This window comes from Opisthocomus hoazin, chromosome 26, assembly GCF_030867145.1.
Source record: "Opisthocomus hoazin isolate bOpiHoa1 chromosome 26, bOpiHoa1.hap1, whole genome shotgun sequence".
NCBI lineage: Eukaryota > Metazoa > Chordata > Aves > Opisthocomiformes > Opisthocomidae > Opisthocomus > Opisthocomus hoazin.
Window position 1 is genome coordinate 4,895,252 of NC_134439.1, and position 27,311 is coordinate 4,922,562.

Here is a 27,311-nt window from a genome sequence, read left to right on the forward strand (position 1 = left end):
CACCCACCCGATGCTCCCCTGGTGAAGAGGGGGTTTGGCCCTGGCAGACCTCCCCAATCGGGCTCCTGGCAAAGATACGGAAAGGGAGAAAAAGGAAGGAGAGGAGGCCGGGATTGCAAATGAAGCCCGGGCTGCCACTCAGAGATACTGTCCCTATGGCAACTGCTTCCAGCGCCCGGCTGCAGCATCCTCTCCTTTTCATCTCCTCCTCTGCGCATCTGTGCACAAAAGCGGGGCAGGAAACCTCCCAGGGAGAATGGCGGGGGGCTGGAGATTGGGTGCCATCACAGGACTGCGAGGAGAGGTGGGAAACCAAGGGGTGGTTCTGCCTGGAGAGCCATGGGGAAGCCAGTTTGGGGGGCCAGCAGAGCCATGACCCCCCACAGCAGCCTACGAGATGTCGGATGGCCAGACCCCAAACCCCTCCTTCCACTTCTCCCCCGACATCCCCAGGAGGCTGGTTTGGGGATGACCTTGGGTTTAAGATTTTGTGTCACCACATAGAGACCCCTCCCCTTACATTTTCCCCCAAATCTCCCATTTCTCCAAAATCCCCCAGTGTGGAGGATGCTGGGCACCTGCACAACCAGAGCTGGTGACCCCAGCAATGGTTAGGCAAGCCCGGAGATGGGAAGCCTTGCAGGCTTTGAGCCCAGATGGATCGAATTAAGGACTTTAAGGCAGATTGGAGACAGGAGATGATGCTGGGAGGGCAAAGGCATTGCACCTGATATAAACCCGAAACTTCCCAGTGTTAGCAGGATGTTGTTCCTGTTGTAGCTTTCTAGAAAACTCTCAAGCTCCCTGCTCTACCCTTCTGAAAGTGGTGAAGGTTGGAGTCTCAGAGCTGTGGTGGGTCCTTCCTGGGGCTCGGCTGGACACATTAACCAGCAGCGATGTGGTCGGGAGAAATGCATTTCCATCCATCTCCTCGCAGGAGAGCGGCTCCGATCAGCACCCGGCAGTGAAGCGCTCATCAAGGTGAAGCGTGCGGGAGTGTAATGGGGAGAGGGGCTTCTCTGCTCCTTCCAGGCTCATTAATATTCCTGTGGGGAATAAATCTTCAAGGAGAACTACTACTCCATTCCGAGGGAGGGAGTGGGCTGGGGGTGAAAGATGTGGGCAAATGCATCTGCTCTCTCCTGGGGAACCCCCCTGGGGCAGGAGTGTGAAGCAGGAGCTGTCATCCCTGGGGAAATGCCAAACTGGGGCCAGGTCTGGCTTTGTTCACAAGCAGAACGGATGCTGGAGGCTTTCTGCCCTTCATCTATAAGCGATCTGGCAGAAAATGAGTCTGGAGATGAGGAGGGTCTGTGTCATAGGCTGAGCTGCAGCGGGTGAGCGCGGTGTGCTGGTGTGAGGCTGGGTGGACTGGGACGGTGGCTCTTGTCCCCCTTATGCTGAGCTCGGCGTGGCTCTGGAGCGGGTGCTCAGCACGGTGGCCGCTCCCCCCCGTGTCCCCGGAGCCTCTTCCCAGCAACTGTGATTGAATCAGAAGGGAGCTAATTTCCCAGTCTGCTGAGATAATGAGGTAAACTAATTGCTGCCTTCATTCCCTATGCAAATCAGCCAGCCGCCGGCCCTCGCAACAAAGCCCAGAGCATCTGCAGGAGCGGGTTGAGAGCGGGGTGGGGGGCTGCCCCGCTCCCCCATTTCGGGTGGGAGCTGCTGGGCTGCCCGCGCTGACTCCTGCCAACCCAGCGCTGCCGCACGCAGAGCATCCACACGGCCCCTGTGTGCGTGGTGTCTGCAGCTCTGCCCCCCCCAGCACCCAGCCCAGCTCCTGCCCCCTCAGCTCCATCAACTCAATGACTCTGTTTGGGGTTTATTTTTTTTTTTTTAAATGAACTGTTTCCCAGTGGGTTACAGCAGGTTTGGTGGCTCTTTTGCTGGGGAGTCGGCTGCCCGTACAGAGCCAAGGAAGAAAATCTTACGTTGCAAACGTCTGGTGCTCTGGAAATCAGGTGAGAGCTTTATAAAGGTCAGATAAATGAAGATCAATTGGAGAAGGGTAATCTGATTGGGATGAGCAGCGCTGTCTCCGCGGGGAAGCAGGCCTTTCAGACCTGCTGGAATTCTCTAAGTAAGTAAACAATGCCAAGGACAAGGAGGAAATTGGTAAAGGCAATTTTATTCTGGCTTCTAGAAGGGTTTTAATGAGGTCCACAACATGACAGGGATACAGAAATGCAGCTGGTGTTTGCAACAGCGGGCCGGGCAAGGGGGGGGGGGGGGGGGCAGAAAATCCACCTGGGAGAAGCAATACGTGTTTTGGGGTGAGCATCTCCTGGGCTTGCTTGGTGGATGTGGTGAGGCCAAGGCAAGCAGCCCTGGGACGCTTCACAAGGGGCCACAGCTCGGGATGCCCTTGGAGGTGGATCCTTCCCACCCCTCAAGCTCTGCACCCAGGTTTGGTGACCTGGAGAGGTCCCGGGCTGCGAGGGGACCTAATAAATGCTTATAAATATCTGAAGGGTGGGGGTCAGGAGGATGGGGCCAGACTCTTTTCAGTGGTGCCCAGTGACAGGACAAGGGGCAATGGGCACAAACTGAAGCAGAGGAAGTTCCAGCTGAACATGAGGAAGAACTTCTTCCCTCTGAGGGTGACGGAGCCCTGGCCCAGGCTGCCCAGGGAGGCTGTGGAGTCTCCTTCTCTGGAGATATTCCAGACCCTCCTGGACGTGGTGCTGTGCAGCCTGCTCTGGGTGACCCTGCTTGGGCAGGGGGTTGGGCTGGGTGATCCCCAGAGGTCCCTTCCAACCCCCAACATGCTTTGATTCGGGGATTCTGTCTTTACAAACCGCAGCTGGTTTGCTCCAAGGTCTCTAAGAGCTGCACAGCCCCATCTTCGCTGCTTCAGAAGAGCAGGAGCGGGATGCCCAGGCTGCGAGGCCGAGCCTTCAGACTCCCCGGGGACGCGCGAGACGTGCTGAAAGCAAACAAACCATTATCCACCGCTCCTGTCGCCAGAAGCCTTCCCCTGCGTCCGTTCAGCCGCGCGCAAACAGCACAACAAACAAGGACGCGTGTGCGGGACAGGAGCGGAGGGCCAGGGCGGCTGCCAGCCCCGCGACTGCCTTGGGTTGGGATTTGGGCTGAATTTCTGCTGGAATGGGCAGAGGCGAGTGCGGGAAAGCTGGGAGGTTTGGAGAAACGCTCTTGGAGCCGGCAGGATGGAGAGGAGGAGGAGGAGGGTGGGATGCTCAGCATGTAGAGCAGGGGGTAAGCTTGGCGGCTGGGTTTTTGGCTGAGGTGTAGGTCGGAGCCGGGGATGAGCATCCCGGTGTGTAAATGTGAAGAATTAAACCAAGCCCCCGTTTCCCTTCTCGCGCTGATCAGAGGGTGGGAAGAGCTGCTCAGGGCGGCTTTTCCTTCACCCACCTCCCTCCTCATCCCCAGAGATGGGAAGGGGCAAGGGACCCATCTGCCACCGCTCTGGGGGTGCTGGTGGCTGGCTGAGCCCTCAGGCCACCTCCTGCCCACCCGCAGCAGGGCTGGGGACCACAAACCCCCTTATTTTGTCCTCTGGGTCCTGCTGGCAGCCCCGGCTGGGGAAGGGATGGACACGGCAGCCCGGGCTGCAACCTGAGCTGCGGCCCCTGGCAGTGACGGATGGGCCGGGGGCTGGCGGCTGCTGCTGCTTTTGAAATTCTCCTTGTTTTAAAAGCATTACGGCTCCCTGGCTAATAAAGCGAGGGATTTGCTGAAGCCGCTTGAGGTCCCATTTTCTCTGGAACCCATTTCCATGGCATGAATCACCGAGTGGAATGAACTCAATTAGTTCAGACAGAGGCAGGAGATAAATCAGGGTCCCATTAGGAAACCCTGAGGTGAATTTACAGCCTCTAGCAGCGCTGGCTGTCTCCCTTCTCTCCCCATATGCAACCTGCTCCAGAGACAGCAGCGAAGCGGGGTGGGATCGCTGTTATCTGCCTCCGTGGTGGAAGATGCACCGGAGTTATTCAACCAGCTCGCAGACCTCCCCTTGACCAGATGACCCAGATCCAGAGATGCGGAGCAGCGTTCCTCGCCGGGAGCCTCATTCACCAGTTTGCTTACTCATCCGTCGTGGGTTTCCTGCAAAGAGATGCTTGGAAGAACGCTGTAGCCTTCCAGGAAATCTGGGCTGGGGCTTCGCTCACAGCAACCTGTGGTCTTGATGCTGGAGGCTTTGACCTCTTAACTCCATGCACAGATGATGAGCTCCTTGGGCCGCATCCTGCTTCCCCTGCTTGCAACCTCAGGGGTGACTGGAGCCCTGTTAGCAGCAGAGGTGCTGCTGGGTGCTCTCCCTGAGCACCCATGGATGGAGACAGAGCTCCGGGAGCAGAGAGATTAATCTGGATTTGGTCTCTCTGACCGATCTTTCAAGGCTTGAAGCTGCGGCGAGGTTGCTGAGTGCTTGGTGTGTGCTCTGGAAGCTGCATCTCTACCCTGGGCATCAGACTGAGACGCTCCTATGAATAATGCAGCTGCTCTGGTCTCCTTCCAGTCAATGGAGAGGGACAGGAATCTTCCGGGGACAATTTATACCTTAGATGGGCTGAATCATTGCCCAGGAAGAAAGAGTCTTGTCCATTCCTTGCAGAGGGATCTTGAGGCAGACAACTGCTCAGGGCAGCTCAGGAGGAGGACTTGTCTTTGTGCACTCACCCAACTTCACTTACATCCCTGAGCCAGGATTTTTCTGGGGCACATAGGATGCCAAAAGCCTGCCCTTTGCTGAAAGGAAAGCCCTTGGAGAAGCCACTGGCAGGCTTGGAGCCCTGGATCCAAACTTCTCCACTAGTGGTTTCTCTGGGGCAAAGGGCTGCCTGGGAGGCTCCTGGGGAAGAGCTGCTCCTTCCACGCTTGTTTTCACTGGGAAGGTGCTTGTGTGTCCTGCTGCAGTATCCCTGGTGATGACGCAGGGCTTTCCTGGCCCTCGGAGGCTGAAGGCTGTGATGGTCCCAGGGGGAACTGCTCTCCAGCTCGGGCCCCAGAGGTGGGAGTTTTGATCTGGAGGTCCCTGGTTGCTCTCACTGAGGTTGAAAAGAAACCACAGAGCACTAATAGTCTACTTCAGACGAGTCCTCCTGGGAGCAGGGTGAGCAGGGTGCCCGCCTGCTTCGTTCACAATGGGCAGAATGAAAAATAAATAGATGGTTCATTTGAAACACCAGCATCCCAGGGATCTAATTGCAGAGTGTCCTGCTCCCTTCTTCCTATCCGCTCTGGTGTGGCCTCGTGTTGCAGCCCTGAAGGTTCTCGGGGAGTGGGAGACCCTGAGCGATGCGGTGTGGGGTGCAGGCTGCTGCTGGTGCCCCGTGGGAAGGAGCAGACCCCATCCTCACATGGGGATGGGTTCCTTCAGGCTCACGGCATCCCTCATCCAAGCCAGGTCCCTGAGGCTGCATGGGTGGAATTGGGAGGAATCCCACTGGAAAACAGCTTTTCCCCATGGCATCCTTTCTCTTTCTAAAAGATTTATTTAAAAACAAAAACCCTTTGCCCTCTACCCAAACCCACAAATTCAGACCTTTCCGTCGGCTTTGGCTGGAGGTCTCTGCTGAGGCTGGGAATGTGATCCACTGTGTCAGGTCCTGCCTCTGCACCTGGAGCACTTGGCTGGGTGACTCCACATAAGCAACTCGCCCAAAACACGGCGGCGGTTCCCTGCTCTGGTTTTCTGCTATCGCCCTCGGTCACTTTTCTGTCTGCTGATGCTCTTTAGCCAGGCAGCTCTTGGAAAGCTTGGAACGATGCTTTCTGCAGGTTACCCTGGGTCAAAGGCAGGTGCTGGGCTGTGGGTTGCTTTCCTGTGTCTTCTGCTCGCAGAAGGTTTCCATGGGACATCCAGGGTGGGGAAAAGGTGCTGAGGCCGAAGGGCGCAGGTGGGGGAGCTGGCAGCATGGCTGTTCGGCTGGCTGCTCCCGGGCTGCTTCGTCTTTGGGGCTCTGCAGCACAGGTCATCGTCCCCCACGGTGCCTGTGCCTGGGCAGCCTCTGCTGCCGCTTCGCCCAGCTCTGCTCGTCCTGGTGGCTGCTGCAAAGGAGCCCCAGCCCCTTGGGAACAAGGACCTGCTCCTGGTTCGGATGGGGAGGCTGCGGCGAGCGGGGTGAGGTGCTGGGGGCGAGAGCCATGCCGTCTGGCTCAGCACCCAGCCTTGCTACACCCTCCTGGAAAGCCTGTTTCCACCACCTCCAAAGGACAGGAAAGTTAAAATGAACCATCCTGCATGCTTTTCACCCCCACAATTGTATTTAATTAAAAAAAAAAAAAAATCCATGCACCACTCCCATCTGTACAGAGCTTTGGTGAAAGCTTTGCTCGCTCTGCATGGAAACCCTCGGCCCCAGAGCACTCTGAGCGGTGAATTGCTCCCGCTCTAACCCAGTCTGTCGGGCAGAAAGCATTGCAGGCACCCTCCCCTCGAGGAAATCCTTCCCCAGGCGGCTCCTCCAGCTGCTGGCCTTGCTGGGGCTCCTCCGAGGACGCAATCGCCCCTTCCCTCCTGCGATGCCATGGGGTGAGCCACCTTCACCCCCTCCCAGATTGGCCAGGTCCCGCTTTCTCCGCAGCCATCAGGGCCTGGGGGGAGAGGCTGGGGGTTTGGAAAACGTTGGGAAAAACCTTATAAAAAGAAACCTTGGGAAAAACTCCCATGAACGTGTGCTGGGGCTGAAAGCGGAGGAACCCAAGAGGGCTCGGCCGTCAGAGCTGGGGTTTGGGCAATCTGCTGCGAGTTCCTGAAGAGCTTAAAGCCTGGGAGGTGGATTTGGGGAAAAGCAGCAGCTTTGCTCCCAGCTCCTCTGGAAAGAGCATCTCTGCCCGTGGCGGGGATGCCTTCCCCGGGAAGAGGGTGTGGGGTCCCCTCTGGGACCAGGCAGGCGTGACAGGTTGGATGAAGCGTGTCCCCCCCAGCATTGGGGTGGGGGGCTGAGCTCGGGGAGCTCTGGTTCATCCTGAGCATCCCCATCCCCTCCGGCTGGTGGCAAGGTGGGTGGGAAAGGAGCTGCTGCCGGCTGTATTCACGTCTCCAAGGTCTGGGGTCACTGTCACAGCAGCAGGAGGGTGGTGGGGAAGGACTGGGGGCTGGGTGAGAGGGAGGAAGGTGACCCCACCCCGACACCCGGGTGAAGGCAGAGCTGGCAGCAGCGAGGAGGGGTTGCATGTATCTACCAAGGCATAAACCTCTGCGACGCTCCGTGGCCAAGTCAGACCCGCAACAAGGCTGGGCGAGACGCTGCCAGCCCCTCGCTGTGAGCAGCCCCAAATCCCCCCCTCCAGCCCCGCTCCCCCCGCGGGGCGCTGGCAAGTGGCGTTTGGAACAGCTACGCTCTCGATATTTATTAGCCCTCGTAAAACCTCCATTCAAAGGCCCCGGGGAGCAAATCTGGTGCAGCGCAGACTTCCGAGACGTCGCCCGGGGAAACAACCCCCCCGGCGGGGAGGTTTGGGCAAAGCCAGGGGGGAAGGGGGAGCCGTTCCTATCAGGGTAAAAATTCCCTCCAGTCTTTTTTGACTTTTATTGTTTATTTAGCAGCTTTTGTTTAAACCTTTTTACTGTCTGTATAAAGAGGCTGGGAGCATCACTCTGCTTTGACGCTGTCGGCGTTCCTGGGCGGATCAGCTCCCGGAGCGGCTGCTCCTGGAGGCGTGAAGGTGGTTTGAGCAGGGAGGGCTCAGCCTTGGTCTGTCGTCACCCAGAACCCCACGCACGGAGGGTGGAGGTCCCGGACCTTTAGCGTTCACAGGACCCCGCTGCTTCCGAGCCGCATCCCTGCGAGCGATGGGCTGGGGAAGGGCAAGGGGGGGTCGAGAAGGGGGGGAGGTTCCCCCTCGGGGGCTGCTTGTGCCTGGGTCAAGTCCATCCGGCTGCAGATCCCAGGTGATGCTGGGACAGTGATAACCCCCTCATGCTGCCCAGCACCTGACCCTCCCGGCAGGATCCAGTCCCTCGGCCCCAGCTTTTTGGGCGTGCAACATCCCCCCAGCCCCTCTCCTGCAGCCCCAGCCTCCTGCCGGACCCGGGAAAACGCTGTAAATGAAGGATCAGCTTTGGGAGAGGGGACAGCAGAGGTCCTCGCGATCCGTCTGTTTAACTGGCAGTGACCATACGGCTTAATTGAATTAAACGATTTAAGGATTTCCCCTTCGCTGCAGGGGAGGTGGGGAAGAGCTGGGGGCTTCATGTGAGCTGCTGGGGAGGGGGGATTTCTGCTCCCCCCACGCTGCAACACCTTCGTGGACCGTTCATCCTTCATCCCAGCAGGAAAAAGAGACTTTCTCTTTTGCTTCCTCCCTGCAAAGCAGCGGCCGGCACCGGGAGCAGCTGCCTGGACCCACGGATTTGGCTGTGCAAGCTGAGGGCTCCGTGCCCCCCGAGCCGCCCCCAGCCCCTCTCGGCAGCTCTGCCACCAGCCAAGAGCTTGGTTGGCAGCAGTTTGAAAATTAAGCTCCGTTCCTAACGCAGAGCCGGAGCAGAGCCCCACAATAACCCCCAGCCAGGACCAGCACCCCCCCCAGCAGGGATCTGGGGAGCTGCCCCTCAAAACGTCTCGGCTGGAGGTTGCACAGCTGGGTCCCAAGCTGGGGTCCCCTCCCTGCCTGGAGCACCCACCCGGTCCCGGTGCTGCGGGGACCCCTCCTTGGCAGTGACGGGGCGGGGGGAGCCCTGTGTCACCTCTCTGGTGGGGAAGGTCTCCTCCAGGACACGGCTGGGTCCCCAGCGTGACCCCACTGTCACGACCTCCCCGTGCCGCGGTGGCAAGGGCTGATCCCGGCAGGGATGTGACGTCCAGCCGGTGTCTGCAGAGGAGCGGGTGAATCCAGGCTTTCCCTGGGACTGAGCCCCCCCCGCTCCCTCCCTGGGACCCGCACAGTCCCCGAAGGTCTGGCTCCAATAAACTTCAAAGCCTCCTCCGTGGGCAGCCATTACCTGAAGTGTTTTTTCATCTCCGTTTCGTGGTCGGATTCATTATTTCTCCTTGCTGCTGCCGAGGCTTCCCCAGCTCGCATGGGGCAGGGATGCCGGCGGGGGGGGGTCTGGGGGCACCCCCCACCTCGCCTGGGGCAGCTTCACAGCTCTGCTCATCGCAAAGCAAAGCTGGGGACTTGCACGGCCAGATTTGGGGACAGCAAGGAGTTATTCCATGGACGAGAGCATCCCGGGGCAGGATCAGGCCATGTCTTTGCCCTCCCAGGATCTGGGGACAGCAAGGAGTTATTCCATGGACGAGAGCATCCCGGGGCAGGATCAGGCCATGTCTTTGCCCTCCCAGGATCTGGGGACAGCAAGGAGTTATCCCATGGACGAGAGCATCCCGGGGCAGGATCAGGCCATGCCTTGGCCCTCCCGGCTTTGGGGATGTTTCCGTAGCCGCTGTGGGTCGAGATGAACTTTGCTGCTGGGTCTGGGAGCCCAGCTGCAGGGCTGAGCCCCGGGGGTTACCCCAGCAGACCCCCCCCTCCGCCCCAGCCAGCCTCCAGCACCCAGCCCACAAAGAAACGTCTTTCTCAGCATCTTTTCCCCGCCGATGCTCTGAGATTTGTCTGAGCGCAGCTGAGTTAAGGACGGATTCGTACAACCCCCCCGGGGCTGCCTCCTTCCCAGTATCCGCGAATTAAACATTATGTGTGTCAGCGGGGAATTTAGGGAATCAATTGGCAGACAATTAAAGTGCATTGAAATTTGGGTGTATGGAGAAATAGGCAGCGAAAAGGTTTAATCTCGAAGAGCTCCTTGTTGTTAACGGTGCCAGGGAATGAAAACGCTGGGAGGGAGCCATGGGGGAAGTAATACCTGGGGAGCGATGGAGATGCATTTGGCAGAGAAAGCCCCCGGCTTTTTAGAAGCCAGAGGAGTTAAGGGCTGGAGGCGACGGGGCACTCGGATTGGGGGGGGCAGCTGCCAGACCCCCCACCCCTGGGCTGACAAAGCCAGCAGCGGGGCAGGTTGTGCCGGAGGGCACAGAGCAGGGGCTGGGTAAACCCCCCCCCCCCCGCTCCGATGCCTACGAACCCCCCCAGCGCCTACGAGCCCCCCGCCTGCCCCTCGCTGCCAGCGCTGGGGATTCCTGCCCTGACTCACAGCGAAGGGGCTCTGCGGTTTGTGTGTCCCCCCCCCCAGGGCTCTGCCTGCGGGACAAAAGACAGCCCAGGGCTGCTTGACCTCGCCGGCGTTTCGGGGTGGTTTCTTTTCGCAGCAGCTTCCACAAAGCGCCGGATTGTTTCCCCCCCGGCAGCCGCCAGCTCCGGCAGCGTTCCTGCCCCTCGGAGACGGGGGGAGCGGGGGGAGGCTTTTTTTTGTTCCAGGGAGCTGCTCCAGAGATGGCTCCTGCACCCAGCATCGCCCGTCCGGCTGCTGGCTGACCACGTCGACACGGCACGGCACAGCTCCGGGTGCTCAGCACAGTTTTGGCTGCAGTGAGGATGCTCAGGCTGGTACCGCTTCTCTGGGGGGGGGCTGCACTCACTGGGTTCACACCCTTGGGGGCTGCAGCGCAGTATCCCCCCATCCCATCCCTCCTGCACAGGTGCAGGGGGATGCCAGGGGTGAGCTGACCTTGGCAGGGACGGGGGGACCGTGCCAAGGACAAGGTCATGGGCGAGGGGCGCGCACACGCATCACCACAGCCTGGCTCAGCGGTGAGAGAGGATTCGGCAACCTTCACCGGGGGCCGATCGATCCGGCAGCTCGGAATAGCCAGGCCAGGCTGGAGAGGCATCCGCCGGGGTCACACAGACAAGATCAAGCACCTGGGACTAATTGCACTAAATAAATGAGTGATTGAGGACATTACAGTAAGACTAAAACATCCCAGACCTCCCTCTGACCCCCTCGTAGTTCCCCTGGAAACAGCTGCTCGGCAGGTCTGGGATGCTCGGCCGGTGTTCCCGGTGGGATGGGGGGCATCGCAGCCCCCTGGGGCTGGAAGGGCGGCAGGGCCCATTCCCGGCGGGATGGGGGGCATCGCAGCCCGGCCGTGCGGGCAGCTGCTGGCGGTGAGGCCAGACTGAAGTGTCATTGTCCCAGGGCTGGGAGAGAGCAGGATTTGTCCCGGCGCGGGATGCAGCGTGCACCGAGCCCAGCCTGTCCCTCAGGACAGTTTCGGCTCAGGGGTGGGGAGCCCCGAGTCGGGGACTTCAGTGGGGCTGGTGGGGTGGTCTCGGTCTGGGACCACTGGGAATCACCAGCCGCCTCTCCCGAGACTTGAGCCCCTCCTTGCTCTGAGCGTTTTCCTCCCTGTGGGCACCCTGGCAGCAGAGACCTCCACAAAATCCCGGCCGCATCACCTCCAAACTGTCCATTTTACTCTTTTATTTCCTGCAAATGAGCCGGGGACAGTTCCTGCCTCTCCAGCAGACCGGGCAGCGGCACAGAAACACCGTGTCCCCCCCCCAGCAAAGCAGCTCCCACGGCCCTCACGGGGATCCCAGGGCTCCCCAGGTCCCCCATCTCTGCCAGCCTGGGGTGAATGCCAGACGACCATGCCAGAAAGGGGAGGGGGAAAACAGGAGACAGAGCCTCGGGTGGTTTGGTGTTATTCTGGTGTCTGCGGGACCCCCTGCCCCCCGCAAAAGATCGTGAGAGGAGGCTCCTGTGGCTTGGGATACGAGCAGCCATGCGCTTCGCTGGATAGGCACAGCTGGATGTGGGGAGGGGAAAGTCCATCCTGGAGCTGCTCCCCATCACATGAGTGTGGTTACTAATTAGTCATTAACAAGTGGTTAATGAGGAGGAGAGTCCAGTCCCCCTCCCCATTACCCTTCCTGGCTGCTCTGAGGGGCTGTGAGGTGGGTGGAGGGTGTTGGGGATGCTGCAGCAGCATGCAAACCTCCTTCGGGTGTTTGTACAGCTCCTAGGACCCCCTAAGATCTTAATTTAATTTAAGTCTTAATTTAATTTAAGTCTTAATTTTCTGCAGCACTGCAAATCCTCGTCATCAGGGGAAAGGAGCATGGTCCGACTGCGTGGCTTCTTGGTGTGCTGGGGCTCGGGCTTCAGGTCAGTGCTGGTGTGGGATGGGGGGCAGGGGGGCTCACCCCCTCCAGGCTGGGCTTTACCTGCCCCCCGCCCTCCTGAGCCCCACTCGCTCCCTGTCCAACACGCTTAACAAGCCGCCAGTTTGCTGGGAAGGAAATAAAAATGTATGCAATTAAAAAGCTGGTAGCCACAACCAGAGAGGGTCAGTGGTTCACGCGCTAATGCAAGCAGATTTTGCTATGATTCATTAAGTCATTAACCCTCTTTTAATTTCAGCTCCTTTATGGAGGATGCCATTTTACCTCTGCAGAGAAAATGGGAGTTGGGAGTGAAGGGAGGACGGGTGAGACCCCCTCGCAGCATGCAAGGTACCCCCACATGCCAGGGGAGCCCCCAGATCCCCCTGGGGTCGTGGTTTGGGGCAGGAGACCAGAGCACCCCATTTACTTTGCAGATGTATTGGAAGCCAGGGGAAGGGGATGGGGACCAGTTGAAGGATGCAGAGAAGATAAAAGAGCTGTGGATTTTGGGAGGCCAAGGTCTCCCTGGCCCAGCCCCAGCCTCCTCGGAGCTGCTGGTCGGCAATTACCGGCCATTACAGCCTTCCCGGCCGCGGCGCAGGGCTTAATGCAGCCGGTTTCAGCTGGCTGCTCGCTTCCACTGAGAAGGAAACTTTGTTAAGTGGTGATAGCCATCGAGGAGAGCCAAGAAACCCTGGTCCCGGCGCCCGTGGCACTGCTCGGACCCCGGGCGGCAGAGAGCTGGGATGCTCTGGCTCCGGCTCACCGGGCGTTGCGGAGCGCAGCGCGGGTGGCTGCAGCTCGCTGCTGCACCAAACTCAACCCCAGATTATTCCTTGATGGAGTTAGGGATAATAGCAGTTCTCTCTAAATCATCCAGGATTTTCCATTCTTAAAGCCATGGCTGAGCCCCACGCCTGCCCAGGGGCCCCAGCCCAGCCCGGCCGCCCACCCGGGGGGAGGTTTCTTCCCCAGGGTGAGTCAGGTGAAGTTGCCCGAATGAAAGACAGGCTCAATTTTAAAATAGATTAATTAAACTGCATTATGGGCCTGTGTGGACAGAGTTCAGAATGAAAACAGCCTTAATTCGATTTCTCTGACTTGCAAATCGCGGCAGGGAAGTCTGCTGAAATCACATTAAGGCCGTTTCCACTCTGAACCGTGTCCTCGCAGGGGTTTAATGCAGTTTAACTAATTTGATTTAAATGTTTATTGAGACTAACTGGGTTACGAGCTAGGCGCGGGGCTGGAACCGCCAGGGCTCAGGCTGGGACCCCCAGGCGGGTGGGAACAGGGCGGCAGCATCGGCCCCGTCCCACCATGGATGAACCAAACCAATGGTTTGGGTTGGAAAAACCTCATTTCTGCCAAAACCCTTTCTCCTCTCGGGTGGCTCTGCCACCACACCCCTGCAGATCAACGCCTGCCTTCATGGCCCTGTGTCCCCGGGGTCACCAAGCGCTCGGATTCTCCACAGTTTGCAAACTCATGCCATAAATTTTTTGGGGGCACCGCCAGCCAGGGACGCCCGGTTGCGGAGGGCTGGAGAAGAGGAGGCTTTTTGTTCCCGTGCCACGGTGGCCGGAGCTGGGCCAGGCCGCCAGGCCCCGGCTGCGCTGCCCGAGGACAATGAGCCGCTTCTTGAAGCCGCCGCCGTTCCTTTGCCCTGTGGAGGAATGTCCCCCTGAAACGTGGCAGATGGCAGCAGCCTCATTAAAAGACTCAAGCGAGGGGGGCAGCTTATTGCCATCGCCCAACAGCGGGGTCTCAGCCCGGCGCTGCTTCGGGGTGCACCTCCACGGCTGCCTTCACCTCCTTCCCCAGGGCACGAGGTGCTCCTGGCTGCTTTGGGGCTGCTCAGCGCCTCGCCTGCACCCTGAACCCTGTGAGCCACCGGCCGCTGAGGGTTTGTGCCACATCCCCCAGCCCACGAAGCTGGGGATGGTGTTGGCAGGTGACTGGGGGACACGTTAGGTCCCCACGTGCCACCGAGCAGCATGTCAGCCTGTCCTGCTGGCGTCAGCCCCGGCTGAATCACCCACCAGATATTCCCCACACAAAGGACCCATTTTCCTCTGGTTTCGCCGTGCGGTTGTCACCGGCTCCGAGCCGGCGGCTCCTGGGGCTCCCACCCTAAAACCTGGGCCCTGGACCAAGAATCCCCGTTGCCACAAGCCTTCTTCCCAGGAATGGGGAACGTTCATTTTGCACGGTGAGGAAAAGGGAAGGGGGCTGCAGAAACCCAGCAGCGAACGCACCCACGACGGCTGCTGCGAAACGCAAAGCGCAGGGCGATGCCGGGCAGGGGGGGTTCAACGCCCCGGCCCCTGGCTCCATAAATCCCGAGTTTAACGATTGAAAGATGCCCTGTGTGAATCTCACGTCTAAAGGGAATAAATCTCTCGGTGTTTATAGCGGTGGCTTTGTCACCAATTAGGATGTTGTTATTGGATTAGATGCAAGTAGATAGAAGCCTCCCGGGGCAAAGTCATCCTCGGGGGGAAAGCCCAGCGGGCGGTGGGGGCTGGTGCTGCTGGCTGGGCTGGAGGCGCGGGCGGATGATCCCGGAGTTTACCTCTGGAGGGATGGACATCGCTGAGGGCGGGCGCAGGAGCACCCAAAATTCAGCTTTACGCTTCCCCGCTTGCTGCATGGGGGGGGTTGCCAGGATCTGGCCCCCAAATCAGTTCATGGTGCTTTGGGGTGTTGGGAACAGGCACAGCAAAGAGGGCCAGGTCCCGCTCAGGGAATCTTTTAGGGCTCGGCAGTGGCTCCCTGGGGCACCCCCATTTCAGCTGGACTTCTCAGGGGGTCCCCGGCAGGTCCAGCTGCCGCTGAACACCTTCACCTCATCCTGCTCCTCTTCGGTGTCTGCTCCCCACGGCTGCCGAGGCACAAAAGAGCTTTTGTGGCCTCAGAAGGAGCACAGGATGGGGCTTCTACAGCACATCCGCCTGCACAGCTGTGCCGGGGAGCCGGGGGACCCCGGGGATGTCACAGGGGACCTGGGAGGGGGTGACCTTCCCGGCCTGGAGCTGCACGCAGGAGAGCTGGGGATGGGGGACATCGGCTGGGAGCTGCCCTCGCTTTTCGGGCCCTCACCCGTCCCCCCACTCCAAGGGCAGGGCAGGCAGTCTGGGTGCTGAGCAGCTCCGTGCCTCAGTTTCCCCAGCTGGAGCAGGGCGGTGGGCGGTGGGGAAGGGGACCCTCCTCCGACCGTGGAGGGGATGCAGTGCTCCCTGCTGGCTCCTGGGATCTGCCGGGCCCCAGAGCAGGAGGCTCAGCACCGGTTTCATCCCGAGATGCTGCCGGGAAGGACGAGGCCTTGGGCGGGGAGGGGGGGGGGGGGTGCGGGTGGCGAAGTCCCCTCTGCCCAGCGGTGCCACACCAGAGGGAAAACCCAGCGGGGAGGCTGCGCGGAGGGGACCGGACGGGGCTGGCCTGGGCCAGGCGGCTCCTCCGGGGTCTCCCGGGACGGAGGGGCTTGGGGGGTTTTCCCTCCCCTCTCTTTTTTCCCTTTCAGTCGGGATTCCCGGGGCGGACAGGAGAGCGCTGCTTCCCTCTAGCGGCACCGGCCCCGGCCCTCCGGCCCGCGGGGCTGCTGGGCCGAGGGGACCCTCACGGCCAGGGGACGAGGGGCCTTGGCCCGCCGCGGGCCGGGGGCTGCGCCGGGGGGCTGGCCGCTTTCCCCCGGCCCCGCTGCCCCTCTACCCTGGCGGTGCTGGGAAAGGCCCGGTCCAGGCCCGCTTTCTCCCGTGGCGGGGGAGGAGCGGGTACACGCTGACCCAACCCTCCCCGGGTGTCCGGGCCCCGCAACCCCCTGCACCGGCCCAGGGACCCCTCCCCGTGCAGCCCACGCGTGTCTTCCCCCCGCCAGGACTACAGCTCCCAAGAGGCCCTGCGGGCAGCGGGAAGCCGCAGCCAATGGAGAGTGGCCTTGCTCAGCGACGGGGGCCGCCCGCCGCGGAGCTCGCCGGGAGTTGTATGCCACCCGGCAGCGGGAGGTGACAAATAGAACTACAAGTCCCAGAATGCCGCGGAGAGGCGCGGGGCCAATGAGAAGCGGGCGTCTTGGCGCGGCGCGCAGGCGCGCTGGGGGCGGTGGCCCGGGATTCATGTGGAGGTCAGGGGCGCTGCGGGAACGGAGGGGAGCGGGGCGGGAGGGCGCGGTACGTGCCGGGGCCGGGGCCGGGGCCGGGGCCGGGGCCGGGGCCGGGGCCGGGGCCGGGGCCGGGGCCGGGGCCTTGCGGGCGGGAGCGGGGCCTTGGCCCACGGGGCGCCCGTCCCTGGGGCGAGAGGCCTGGGAGGGAGCGGGGAGAGGGAGGCCTGGCTGGGGGGGGGGATCCGGGCTGCGGGAGGCGGCTGGGGCGGGCTCGGGGTGCGGAGGGGCCTGGAGCGGGGAGCTGGAGCTGGCGTGAGCTGGGGTGGGTGTCCGCACAGGCGGGGTGCTGTGGGGCCTCAGGCTCCGCGCCCAGGGCGGACACGCGTGAGGTGTGCGGGTGGAGGGGGCCCGCGGGGGGGGGCACGCCGCCGCTGCAGGCCGGGCTCCCCGCAGGGGGGTCAGTCGGCGGCTGCCCGGGCGCCTGCCCACGGGACCCCTGCCCTTCCTGCTGTTAGCAGGTTTTAACAGGCTCACAGGTTTTTGCAGGAGGGATTTTTGTAACGGGGCTGGAACTGGACGTGCGAAATGGCGGCGAAGGTGTTTGAAAGCCTTGGGAAGCTTGGCCTGGGCTTGGCTGTCGCAGGTGGAGTTGTCAATTCTGCTCTTTACAACGGTGAGTGCGAGAAACTGAGCGATTCCACTTCACTTTACCTCTTTTTTTTTTTTTTTGTGTCCATATCTTGCCTGTTCTGTGCTTTTATTGCTGGTGGCGTCGGGGGTCGGGGGGGATGGGAAATAGACGTGAAGCCTCGCGGGGCTGTTTTATACCTTGTGCATTGTGCAAGCAAGAGAATTGCACCGTTGATTAGCTGCTGCTCTTGTGAGCAGCCCGGGGGACCAGGAGTCACAGCTGCATCTTCGTTTTGCCTTGTTGCTCCAAACGATCGAATTAATTTCACCAGTCTGTAGGAAAAGGTCTTAGCTCCCCGCCAGCAGACTGTTTCAGGGAGGAGGTGGTGGTGGTGCGCAGGTACGAGGGATGGCAGCAGCGAAACCGCGCTTGACGTGCTGTGTTCTTCTCTAGTTGATGCGGGCCACCGAGCTGTCATCTTTGACCGATTCCGCGGGGTCCAGGACACGGTGGTAGGAGAAGGTACCCACTTCCTCATCCCCTGGGTGCAGAAACCCATCATTTTTGACTGCCGCTCTCGCCCTCGTAACATTCCTGTGATCACTGGCAGCAAAGGTGAGTGTTTGGACCCGGCAGCTGTAAGGCAGCCAGATGCTCTGATCATTTTTATTTTTTATTTTTTCCTTCTGGACGTGGAGATCCCCTGTGTCCCGAGTCCAGCTTGGCACAGAGTCAGGAATGGTTTGATCTGTCTTTTTAGTTACAGAACAGATTAAGGGGGACGCTTCCTTCAGTCCTGTAAGTCGTCCCTTGAACCATAAAATCCCTGTCTTTACAGTAGGGCAAGTAATTCCCTGCGCTGCAAACAAGCTGAAGCTTAAATCTTATCTGTGAGGAGGATTTGGATCCCAAGGTGAAATAACCCTTCTGTGCGGGCAAAAAGAAGTCCGAATGTGTATTCTTTCTCGTTTAGTTGCCCTGGAGAGGACAGCTTCAGGATGTCGCCTGTCCCTGTTTTTTGCCACTAAACTGGTGACTCTCTTCCTACAGATCTACAGAACGTGAACATCACGTTGCGTATCCTGTTTAGACCAGTAACTGCCCAGTTACCACGGATTTTCACCAGTATTGGAGAGGACTACGATGAGCGTGTCCTGCCCTCTATCACAACCGAAATCCTCAAGTCTGTTGTGGTAAGGACAGCATGAGAGCTGCTGGGCTCTGCTGCTCATCTTTCTTTCCTCTTCTCAGCAGTGAGAGACCCACTGGAGTGTGGTATATGTTGTGCTCCAGAATAAGGCTTCTTTTTCCAGGCCCAGGGTCTCACAGGCCATCCAGAAAAGCTAATTGTAGCTATGCTAATTGTTTGTGTCTCAGTCATTCTGACTGCTTGGCCTGACCTGATGCACGGTGGATGGTCTCTGGGTGGACAGAGGTTTCTTCGTTACCTGCTCTCAGCTGTTAGCTCTGCTCTTCAGGCTGGGAGTCACGGTCAGGAGACTGGGAGTTTGACTTCTCACGTCATCTTAGATTTCAGCTTGCTGAAGACCTCTGGGTTTGGAAGCGTCCCCAAGCGACTGCCAGATAACCACTAACCAACTTTAGTCCAGCTTTTACGCTAAATGCTCAGCTGGACAACCTCTCCTCCAGCTTACACCTAAATTCTCGGTCACTCAGTCTTTCTCTTACTTCGCATGTCTGGGCAGCTCAGTGTTCGTTAGCTTTGGGAGAAGAACTGGATTAACTCTGGGGCTCGTGGGTGCAAAGACAGGCAGGGCATGGAGAATCTATCACTTCTGGGAGCTCTTTTTTCACTGTTGTCCATCCCGATTTCAGGCTCGCTTTGATGCTGGGGAATTGATCACTCAGAGAGAGCTGGTCTCAAGGCAAGTGAGTGAAGACCTGACAGAGAGAGCAGCAACCTTTGGGCTCATTCTGGATGATGTGTCCTTGGTAAGAGTCCTCCCTTTTTGGTTTTTCTCTTTGGAGCGTGCTCAGATAAGAGCAGTGGAGAAGAGACTCGGTGTGAGAAGGCCAGACAAGGGTGGGCTGGAAGTCTGGACGCGTAGACTACATTTGTCTGTCTGCAGTTGCGTGTTGTGTAGTGGTTACAGCTCAAGTCGGTACCTCTGGTTTTGTCGCTGGCCTGTGACCTTGAGCAAGGCCTTGCAGGCTCCGCTGCACTTGGCTTATCGACAGACTTCACTGTCGCAGGGCTTCTGTAGTTAAACGAAGAGCAAAAGCTTCTGTGGCTGATGGGTCAGGCTGCACGTTGCTGTAGAGAAGGTAGCAGTTCCACAAGCACCCTGAGACGCAGGGAGGGTGTGCAAATACCCACTTTTGATAGCATCCTGTTTTCTACAAAGCATTAGGTGTTCTCCTGGCTGTGTCTTCTAAAACTGTTCAGGGAGGGAGCTCTCCCTCCTATCTCCCTGTAAGCTTTGTAAATTAAATCTGTTGTAATCGGGCTTGTACACGCACCTCTCCGTCTCTCTTCTGGGACTTCCCTCAAAAGGCTGCTTAGAGGAAAGGGAAACGAGCTCTTCCATTTGGCTTTGAACATATAGGAAGTCTTTGCAGGAAGGTGACTTTGTTTCTGTAGAACATGAGGTTTTGACTCTTTGTTTCTGGTGCTTTCCACTGAGCACACTACCAAAGGAAATCCACCTTTCCCCTGTCGCAGCCCAGGAGCCTGCAGCTGTCCAAACAGCCCGGGCTGAGCACACCAGGGCATAACGGAGCATGGAAGGTGTAGGATGGCTTGGCAGGCGGCGGGCATGCCCGCCTTGAGAGGGGAGCGCTGGGCGAGCGGGCTGCCTCTGCCGGGTGCTCGAGCAAGCGGTGGTGGCAGGAGAGTGTGGTGTGTCTCTCAGGGTACTGTTGTTCCTGGTCTGCTGGACTGGACCCGCGCTTGTGGCATCTGCTGTGAGACTTCACAACTGGACAGGCCCGCTTGTCCCAGTTTCTGTTCTTTTAGGGGATACTGGCTTTCCATCTCCATTCCAGTTTGACTGATAGAGGCAGGCTGCCTCCCCCTGGGAGCTGCGTGGGTCGCAGCAGTGCTGCTGTAAACTGTCAGCGGTGTGGACTTTGTTTGATTTCTGCCCTGCAGACCCATCTGACCTTCGGCAAGGAGTTCACGGAGGCGGTCGAAATGAAGCAAGTGGCCCAGCAAGAAGCAGAGAGAGCCAGATTCATTGTGGAAAAGGTACCTTGTCCTTCTGAGAAACTTGGAAAATGGTTCCTGACATCTCCTTCCCACTCTAGCTTGTAGCGAACATCTCACTTGCCTGTCCGGGAGACCGGGCACGTTGAGTGATGAAGTCACCTAGGGTCATCACGTTGACATGGTTCTCAGCTCTGGCATATGATTGTTGGATAGATAAAGCCCAAGGTTGGTTTCTTGGGTCTTTTTGTGCTTTTAATACTGTGTCACAGTCCTACTGGAGTGCTGAACAGAAATGTGTGCATGGCGGAGGAGGGAAAAAGCGACACTCGGAAGGAAGTATCAGTGAGAATGGGGTTCGAGGTTGAGATTTGCAACCCAAGTGATCCTGCTGCTTGTGGAATTTAAGAGGGCGGCCGAAGCTGTGCATGGTGTTTGATATGGGCACGGGGGCCTGCGTCCTAGGAACGCTACTGACTGCGTGCAAGACCACATAATCTCGGATCAACCGAGGGTCTCCGTGAGAATCCACAGAAACAATTTGGTGTTAAAGCACCCCGGCACAGCTGAGAACACGTGCCTGTTGAGGTTGCAAGAACCTGCAACTACACCCAAAAGTAATCCAGAGGATGCAGTAAGATGCATGTAGTCAGCCAGGATGATTAAACAGTGCAAGTGTTTATCTGACCTGGTTTTAGCTCCACTGAAGTTCTCAAATCTTTCATAGACAATTTTCCACCAGGAGTGCCCTTAGGTGGGTTAATGTTTCATGAGGTTAAGACTGATAAGGCAATTTCAAGATGATTTTTCAACCTTTTTTTCACAGCTGGCAGAAAAACAGTCTAACAGAATGCTGCTTTAAAGCAGAATCAGCTTCTACCTTTGCTCGCTACTGGAGAAAAGAGCAGTAGGGTGGTCAAGTGGGAATTTGTTTTAGATGTGACAACTTCCTTCTCTTTTGCTCTTGTTTTCCCTGTTGGTTATTCTCCTTCTCATCTGATTACTTTCAGGCTGAACAGCAGAAGAAAGCAGCTGTCATATCTGCTGAAGGAGACTCGAAAGCAGCTGAGCTGATTGCCAACTCACTGGCCACTGCAGGCGATGGCTTGATTGAGCTGCGCAAGCTGGAGGCAGCTGAAGACATCGCTTACCAGCTCTCACGGTCCCGCAACATCACCTATCTGCCCTCTGGACAGTCTGTGCTCCTCCAGCTGCCGCAGTGAACCTGGCTCTGCAGCCATAGCTAACCTGGTCACCTCTACCTACCAGATCAGCCCTTTCCAAAAGAATCTTTGCAATTTTCTCACTGGTAAAAGCAGAGGAAATTAAAATTCAACCCATTTTGAATTCTTAATCAAATAAAACTGAACGCTCTTGACAACAAACCTGCATTCCTCCCATATACGGTCAGAGGTTTGAGGATTGCCCCTTTCCAGGCAGTTTGAGCAACAGGAGCAGTTTTCATCTGTTCACTCCTGGGATGACCAAGTAGCCCAGGTGACTCCCTGACCACAAGAGTGCTGTATCAATCCGGTTTCGCAGCGATGCTTCAGTGCCTTTAAGCTGGCTGAGCCAGGGTCGTTACAGACTTGCAGGTCCTGGACTGTGGAACAGGGATGCTCAGGGCTTGCTCATCAGTCAAGCCAGTCTTTTTTCAGGTGCCAGCTGAGAGAAAGAGGACATCTCAGCTGTTAGGACAGTGGCTCTGCTGTGCCCGTGTGAGCCGTAGCACTGATAGCTGGAGGCACAGATCGAGTGGATTGCGGCTGGGGGTGAGAATAGCAGAGATTCGCTTTATGCAGTAGATGGATTTCAGGCACAGCGGAGAAGATACTTCCTCTGCAGGAAATACTTCTCATGTACATGCTGGAAATGGGAGATCTCTGCTTCTCCCCCTGCCGCCACACACTGATCTGTTTGCTGGTGCTTGCCCTGTGTGCAGTGTTGGTTCTTTCACCAAGGTCAGTAAAGGTGGCAGCTGGCCTATTGCAAACGGCCCCTGGGACAAAGGGGATGACTCGGTGCTCTGTGGCTCAGGCAGTCGGAGGTGGGCAGAATTCTCTGTTACATCAATGCTCTTTTTATTTAGGGAACCTGAATTGTGAGGAGGATGTGATGGGTGAGATTGTATAACCGGCCTTCAATAAATGTCGCAGTCCCAAGTGTAGTAGTGTGGGGTTGGTTTTTTTTCTTGGTATCTTAGAAGAATGAAGGTTGGGTCAGTGGGGCCCAACACCTCACGCTTGTGCTACATTGTCTGGATAACAGTCACTTAGGCAAATGGGTCTTGCTTGTGACAACTTAAAGCTTGAAACATGGTTCTTAGGCTGAATTCCTGCAACAAGGTAAGACTGAGACTATCTTGAGGTTATTCTGAGGGCTTTTAATTGCTTTCCTTGCACAGTTCAGGTTGTCGTTTACTGCATATGCGTACCTTTTCCAGGGTGCTCTTTTGATGCAACACTATGCTGTTGGAAAGAAAACGGGGGTGTATTGTACCAGGTGCAGCCTACAGCAAACTTCAGACCTGTCAGCAGCTGTCAGAAGGCACGGTGCTAGCCTGGCACGCCACTACCCCCATCCTGCAAACAGGGTGCTCATGCCATGTCTGTTACCCTTGAGCAACACAGTCTTAGGTGCATCATCACTCCCCTGAGGATGCTGAGCCCTCGGGAAGGCTGCTGTGAAGGGTGGGCTCACTTTGTTATTGTACAGCCCCTTTGGGTTGTTGCCCTCGCCTCTGATGAAATGGAAAGACTTGCCTGCTTTTTCTGCTGGGCAGGGTACACTCTTGCGGTGATGAGGTGCCTGAGCTTGCAAAATATTTTAAGCAGCTGAGCAGTCGGGTCTATAACTCCCAAATAACTTCCAGACCTCTTCCCCCTCCAGTGCTCTTGTTCTTTATTCTTCTGGTTTACCATTTCAGACACTTCTAAGGAAGCTTCCACTTTTCTCCTGAGGCTCTTTCTTTAAAGCCCTCTTAGCATTTCCTGCATTTCTCTCCGTTGGTTTCATGCACCAGGTGTTGGGCTCAAAACAGTGGGTCTGAAATCCCCTCTCTTCTGTGAGAGAGCTTCTGTGGCTCTGCATTACATCTCCCTCCAGTTCTGGATTTCCAGTGGAGTGTGGAGCGTTTCCTGCTGCTTTTGCTGTTAGCCTCGCTGGAGGAGGTGTCTGAGGCTCTAACGGTGGGCCCTGGGTCTGATTAATCACCATTTCCTTTGCTTTTGGGTGTAATTCTTTTTGCAAATGTTCCCTGGCTGTTAACTGCTCCTTCACCCTCGCTCTGCCTGACTTAATGCCTAAAGCTGCCATGAACTCATCAGACTTCAAAGCTGCTCTTGAACCTGTAGCTGCCTCGGTGTGTGCTAGCTGAACCCCTTGTTTTTATTGTGTTTATAGCTGCTCGTCAGCCTTGCAGACCACGTGGAGCGTTGAGGTGTCTGGCTCCAGATGGGAGAGGTGACCCTAAAATCAGGAGGTGGTGGTGTGTGGGCTGCACAGGGATGCTCGGTGAGGGATAGGTCTTCTGCTTGCTGGGTGGGTGCTGCTCCGAGAGCTGCGCAGCAGTGAGCGAGCGCTGCCTGGCATCCTCTGCCGAACTTCTCGGGTGCTGGCAGACTTCTTGGTACAAAACCAAACCAAAAAGTTGAGATAGCGTAGTCGAGGACTGGCATTCCTGGCCAAGGCTGGACTCTGCTTCCCAGGATGCCGGCCCTTTCCTCGCAGCGTTTGGGAGGTGTTAGCAGGGTGTGAGCACTCGCTCTCAGTGCTCTACTTGTCCGGGCAATAGAAAGAACTTCGGGCTTGGGTAACATGAAGGCAGGCCGCCCTCGCTGCTCGAACAAACAAGGTGTCCCCACCCTCTCTGTTTGGCATTTCTAACCTTGTTGCTCTTAATGACCAGTAACAAAAACTTGCTCATGAAAGTGGAGCGCAACCCGGGTGGAGAAGCGAGAGGGTCAAGGCATGTGGCTTTGTACTGAGAGCAGAGAGGAGTTTTGTTGTGCAGGTCCTGGTCTGCCCTCCCAGAGACCCTGTGTAAAGCAGTTGATGGGCCTGGTGTCCTGCGACTGTCACCTGGAGGGCTGGCTCTCGATGCAGGGCTATTGCAAAGGCTGCCTGCTCTCAGCAATCCCCATGCGCACGAAGGTGCTGGAGATGCTCCAGAAACAGCCAATCTTCCCCTTTCACCTCATCCTTAGAGAGTGCAAGGAGAAGGGCTGTCTTGTGGCCGTGCCTGGAGCAGCAGCCACTGGCTGTGACATAGTCCTCCATGACCACCATGTGCCAAGTCTTTTGGGTAGGACACTTCAGCCCACGCTAAGCCGTGGTCATGGGTGGGAGGCAGCTACATGGTGCTAAACCAGTTCTCTGTTGTGTGGGCTTTCTGCTGCTGCTGAGCGATTGCAGCCATGCTAAGACTTTTGCACTGGGGAGGGGAATGCTTTCTGTGCTCAGTGTTTCTTCATTTTTGCCACCCATTTGCACAAAACACTTTGAATTCAGTATATTCAACAACTTTTAATCACGCCATTGAAACTGGTTTTTTTTTCGGAGAAAGGACAGCATGATTGCATGAAGCCAGTGCTTCCCCAGAAAGGTTGGATGTGTTTCAGGGCTGGAGAAAGCAAAACTTCTTTAAGCAACCCAGCTAAAATGACCCAAAAATTTACTCGGGGAAAGGCTTTTCCCCAGACCTCTGCCTGGGTATTTGCTAGTCAGAAATAAATGCCCTCCCCAGAGCTGACTCACACCAGGTACTCCTAGATTTTTCCATTTTCCAACAAATTGTTACATTTAGCACTGGGGCAGAGGTGTTTTGTGGGTGGGTCATGGAGGCTGTGGCTTTGCTGCTAACTGTGACAGGAAGGATGCGTGCGAAGAGGTCCCCTTTTTCAGAGGGCCAGCTGAGGAGCAGCAGCAGGCCAGCAGCCAGGCTGCTGTCCCACCAGATGGCAGCAGCAATTCTGCTCCCCGCAGGGGGAAGGGTAGCAGGGCCCAACGGGTGTCCCTCGGCCTCCCTCGGGAACAGGGCAGCAGAGAGGTCACCCTGCCCCGGGCACAGGACGGAGGGATTGGATGTGGACAAGGGCAAACACAATAGCACAGTCTCCAGGCGAGGAAGACAAGGCACAAGCTGAGACAGAGCTGTCTGACGGGCAGCACAACTTGGGCAGGCAGGTACAGTGGTTTTCGTCCCTGTGCCCGGCTGTCCTGGTAAACCTCCAATGCCCATTTGGCGCTGCTGAGCAGCTCCAGCTTTTAACCCCGCTCGCCTAAGGTCACACACTGGAAGGTGCAAATGCCTGTCTCTCTTCCTAACCCTGCTCCCAGGGCGGCTTGGCTTTGCAGCCTGTCTCCTTGCAGCCCTTTGAGCTTTCCTCCTACCCCTTTCCCACCTGCCAAAGGCCGTCCCTGGTTTATTACTAATTCAGGGTGGACAGGAACAACAGAAATGTCTGGGCCTGACTTCAGAGGTGCAACCTGTTTTAGCTTGACATTAGAAAACAGCACTGAGTCTTCAGGTCCAGAATGTCAGTGATGAATGCATACTGGAGGGACCGGTGTTGGTAAAAGCTTGGCAGTTTTTAATCTGAAGCCCCACAGATTTGTGGCCCCAGAGCAATTAGAGTAATGGCAGCACAGACTCATAACTTGTATTTCTCTGAATACAGCTCAAAAACTAAGCTACAGGGACCAGGTTTTGGGCAAAGTCTGCTGGTAGTGGGCAACATCAGACCTGCTGGGGTGACTAAAGGGCCCTGTATGAGGGAGACTGCAGCCCTCTGCTGCCAGAACGTGTCTCCCACTTGAGACCAAAGAGCAGCAGTTGGTTGGCACCATCAGAGCCCTACAAGCCAAGGTGAAATCTCCCTGCCCACTACTCTGGTTTGGTTTTGTTGGTTTTGTTTTTTTTCCTGCAAGACTGCCTTATTCCTTCTTTTCATATTAGTGGAAGAGCTCAGCTCTGCACCACCCGGAGCAGCTCGGCCAGCCTGCTAGCAACACTCAGACCAGCCAAACAAGCTTTTGTTCATGATAAACAAACAGGAAACAGCCTGATTTCCTCTGTGTGTTCACCCTCTCTCTCACGCGCTTGCTCTCTCGCTATTTAATAGATAACCAGCCTACCTGACTTGCGAAGAGGAGACCGAAAGCAACCACATGGACAGGCACTCTGGAGCAGCTGTAATTTGCAGCGTGGCTGTTGGATTGAAATGGGCATCTGCTCCCTGACAGTCACCAATGCACCAGAGCCGAAGCCTCTCCAGGTAAGGGAGCTCCCTGAGGTTGAGATAATTTGTACCCTGCAGCAAGCTGGCAGCATGTCTGAAGTGGTTAGAGCAAGGGATAGGGAGGAGTTTCCTTATTGCTTCCTTTGTGCTGTTTATATCCAAGTGGATCTAGCAGAAAATGCCTCCGTCCTGAAACACAGAGGATGTGGTGGGGGATGTGGGGGCAGAAAGCACTTGTGGAAGTGGGTAGGAAATAATGTTCTAAGCCAGGCTGGAGCACAGCTCAGCTGGGAGATGGGGAGCAATTCTTAGGGCCAAATTTGGTTTAATTATTCCTTGCCTGGCACTAGTCAACACTGGAGGCTGAGATGTTCCTCATAGGCCTGTTTTCCATCAGCAGAACTGAGCTGACTTCAGTCCAGCAAGTCCTGACTTACACTAGCGTGACTCTCAGAGGTAGGTCAGGTTTACTTAGGGATGACTCGACTTTTTGTGCTTTGGTTTTCTACTCGGTGAAGCAGCAGACGACTGTCACAGGTAGAGAGGTATCAGGGTAAGTGATGGGGGACATAAAGTGTGCTCTAGCTAGTGGGTGCAGAACAAACTTCTAGAGAAAGTGAAGCATCTGATGTCTTTAGAAAAATATGGTGGATACTTATTTTAGCCACATGCTTACCCACAGCCTTGCTGGATTCACTTTCCGCACCCACAGAAAGCAATAAAAAACGAGATCTATGGGGAAAGGATCTGATGGAGCAGGGATCCCGTTCTTGCTGAGCACATCCCCAGAAAGGAAAGGAACTAGAGAGGCTGGGAAGCTCCCATGGGAGGCTGAGCTCAACTGCTCCTATAAAAACATCACTTTGGGTTCCCCAAGCTGGATCTGCCCATGATGCGGATGTGGACTGAGTCAGAAACCTGCAGTGAGTTATGCTTGATCTCTGACAAGCCAAAGCTGTGCATGAGTATGGGAAATTGTGTCCCAAACTGAGCTGCAGCAGGACAATGCAGAAGGTGGAGTCAGTGGAAGATGCCAGTTGCAAGACATGTTTGCGTCCCCCATGCTGGTAGGGGCAGGAAGAGCAGGAGGAGGCTAGGAAAGAGTGCATGCAGGATGCCTCTGAAGTGGTAGGTTAAAAATATTCAAGAGGGGCAAGAACAGGAAGGAAGCAGGGGTTAAGCCTG

The 27,311-nt window shown here is 57.0% G+C and overlaps 1 protein-coding gene across 2 annotated transcripts; it reads left to right on the plus strand.

Moving 5' to 3' along the window:
* Positions 1–16,032: 16,032 nt before the first annotated feature.
* On the plus strand, positions 16,033–22,054 carry PHB1 (prohibitin 1). 2 transcript variants are annotated; one of them, XM_075443651.1, is made up of 7 exons: positions 16,033–16,111; positions 16,627–16,763; positions 17,175–17,336; positions 17,772–17,914; positions 18,558–18,674; positions 19,834–19,929; positions 20,898–22,054. In XM_075443651.1, the coding sequence occupies exons 2-7, from the start codon at positions 16,676–16,678 to the stop codon at positions 21,108–21,110; spliced, it is 819 nt and encodes a 272-aa protein (XP_075299766.1). In that variant the 5' UTR covers positions 16,033–16,111; positions 16,627–16,675; the 3' UTR covers positions 21,111–22,054. The 2 variants fall into 2 exon arrangements, with proteins under 2 accessions (XP_075299766.1, XP_075299767.1); XM_075443652.1 differs by having other exon boundaries at positions 16,068–16,111; positions 16,637–16,763.
* The last annotated feature ends 5,257 nt before the right edge of the window (positions 22,055–27,311 follow it).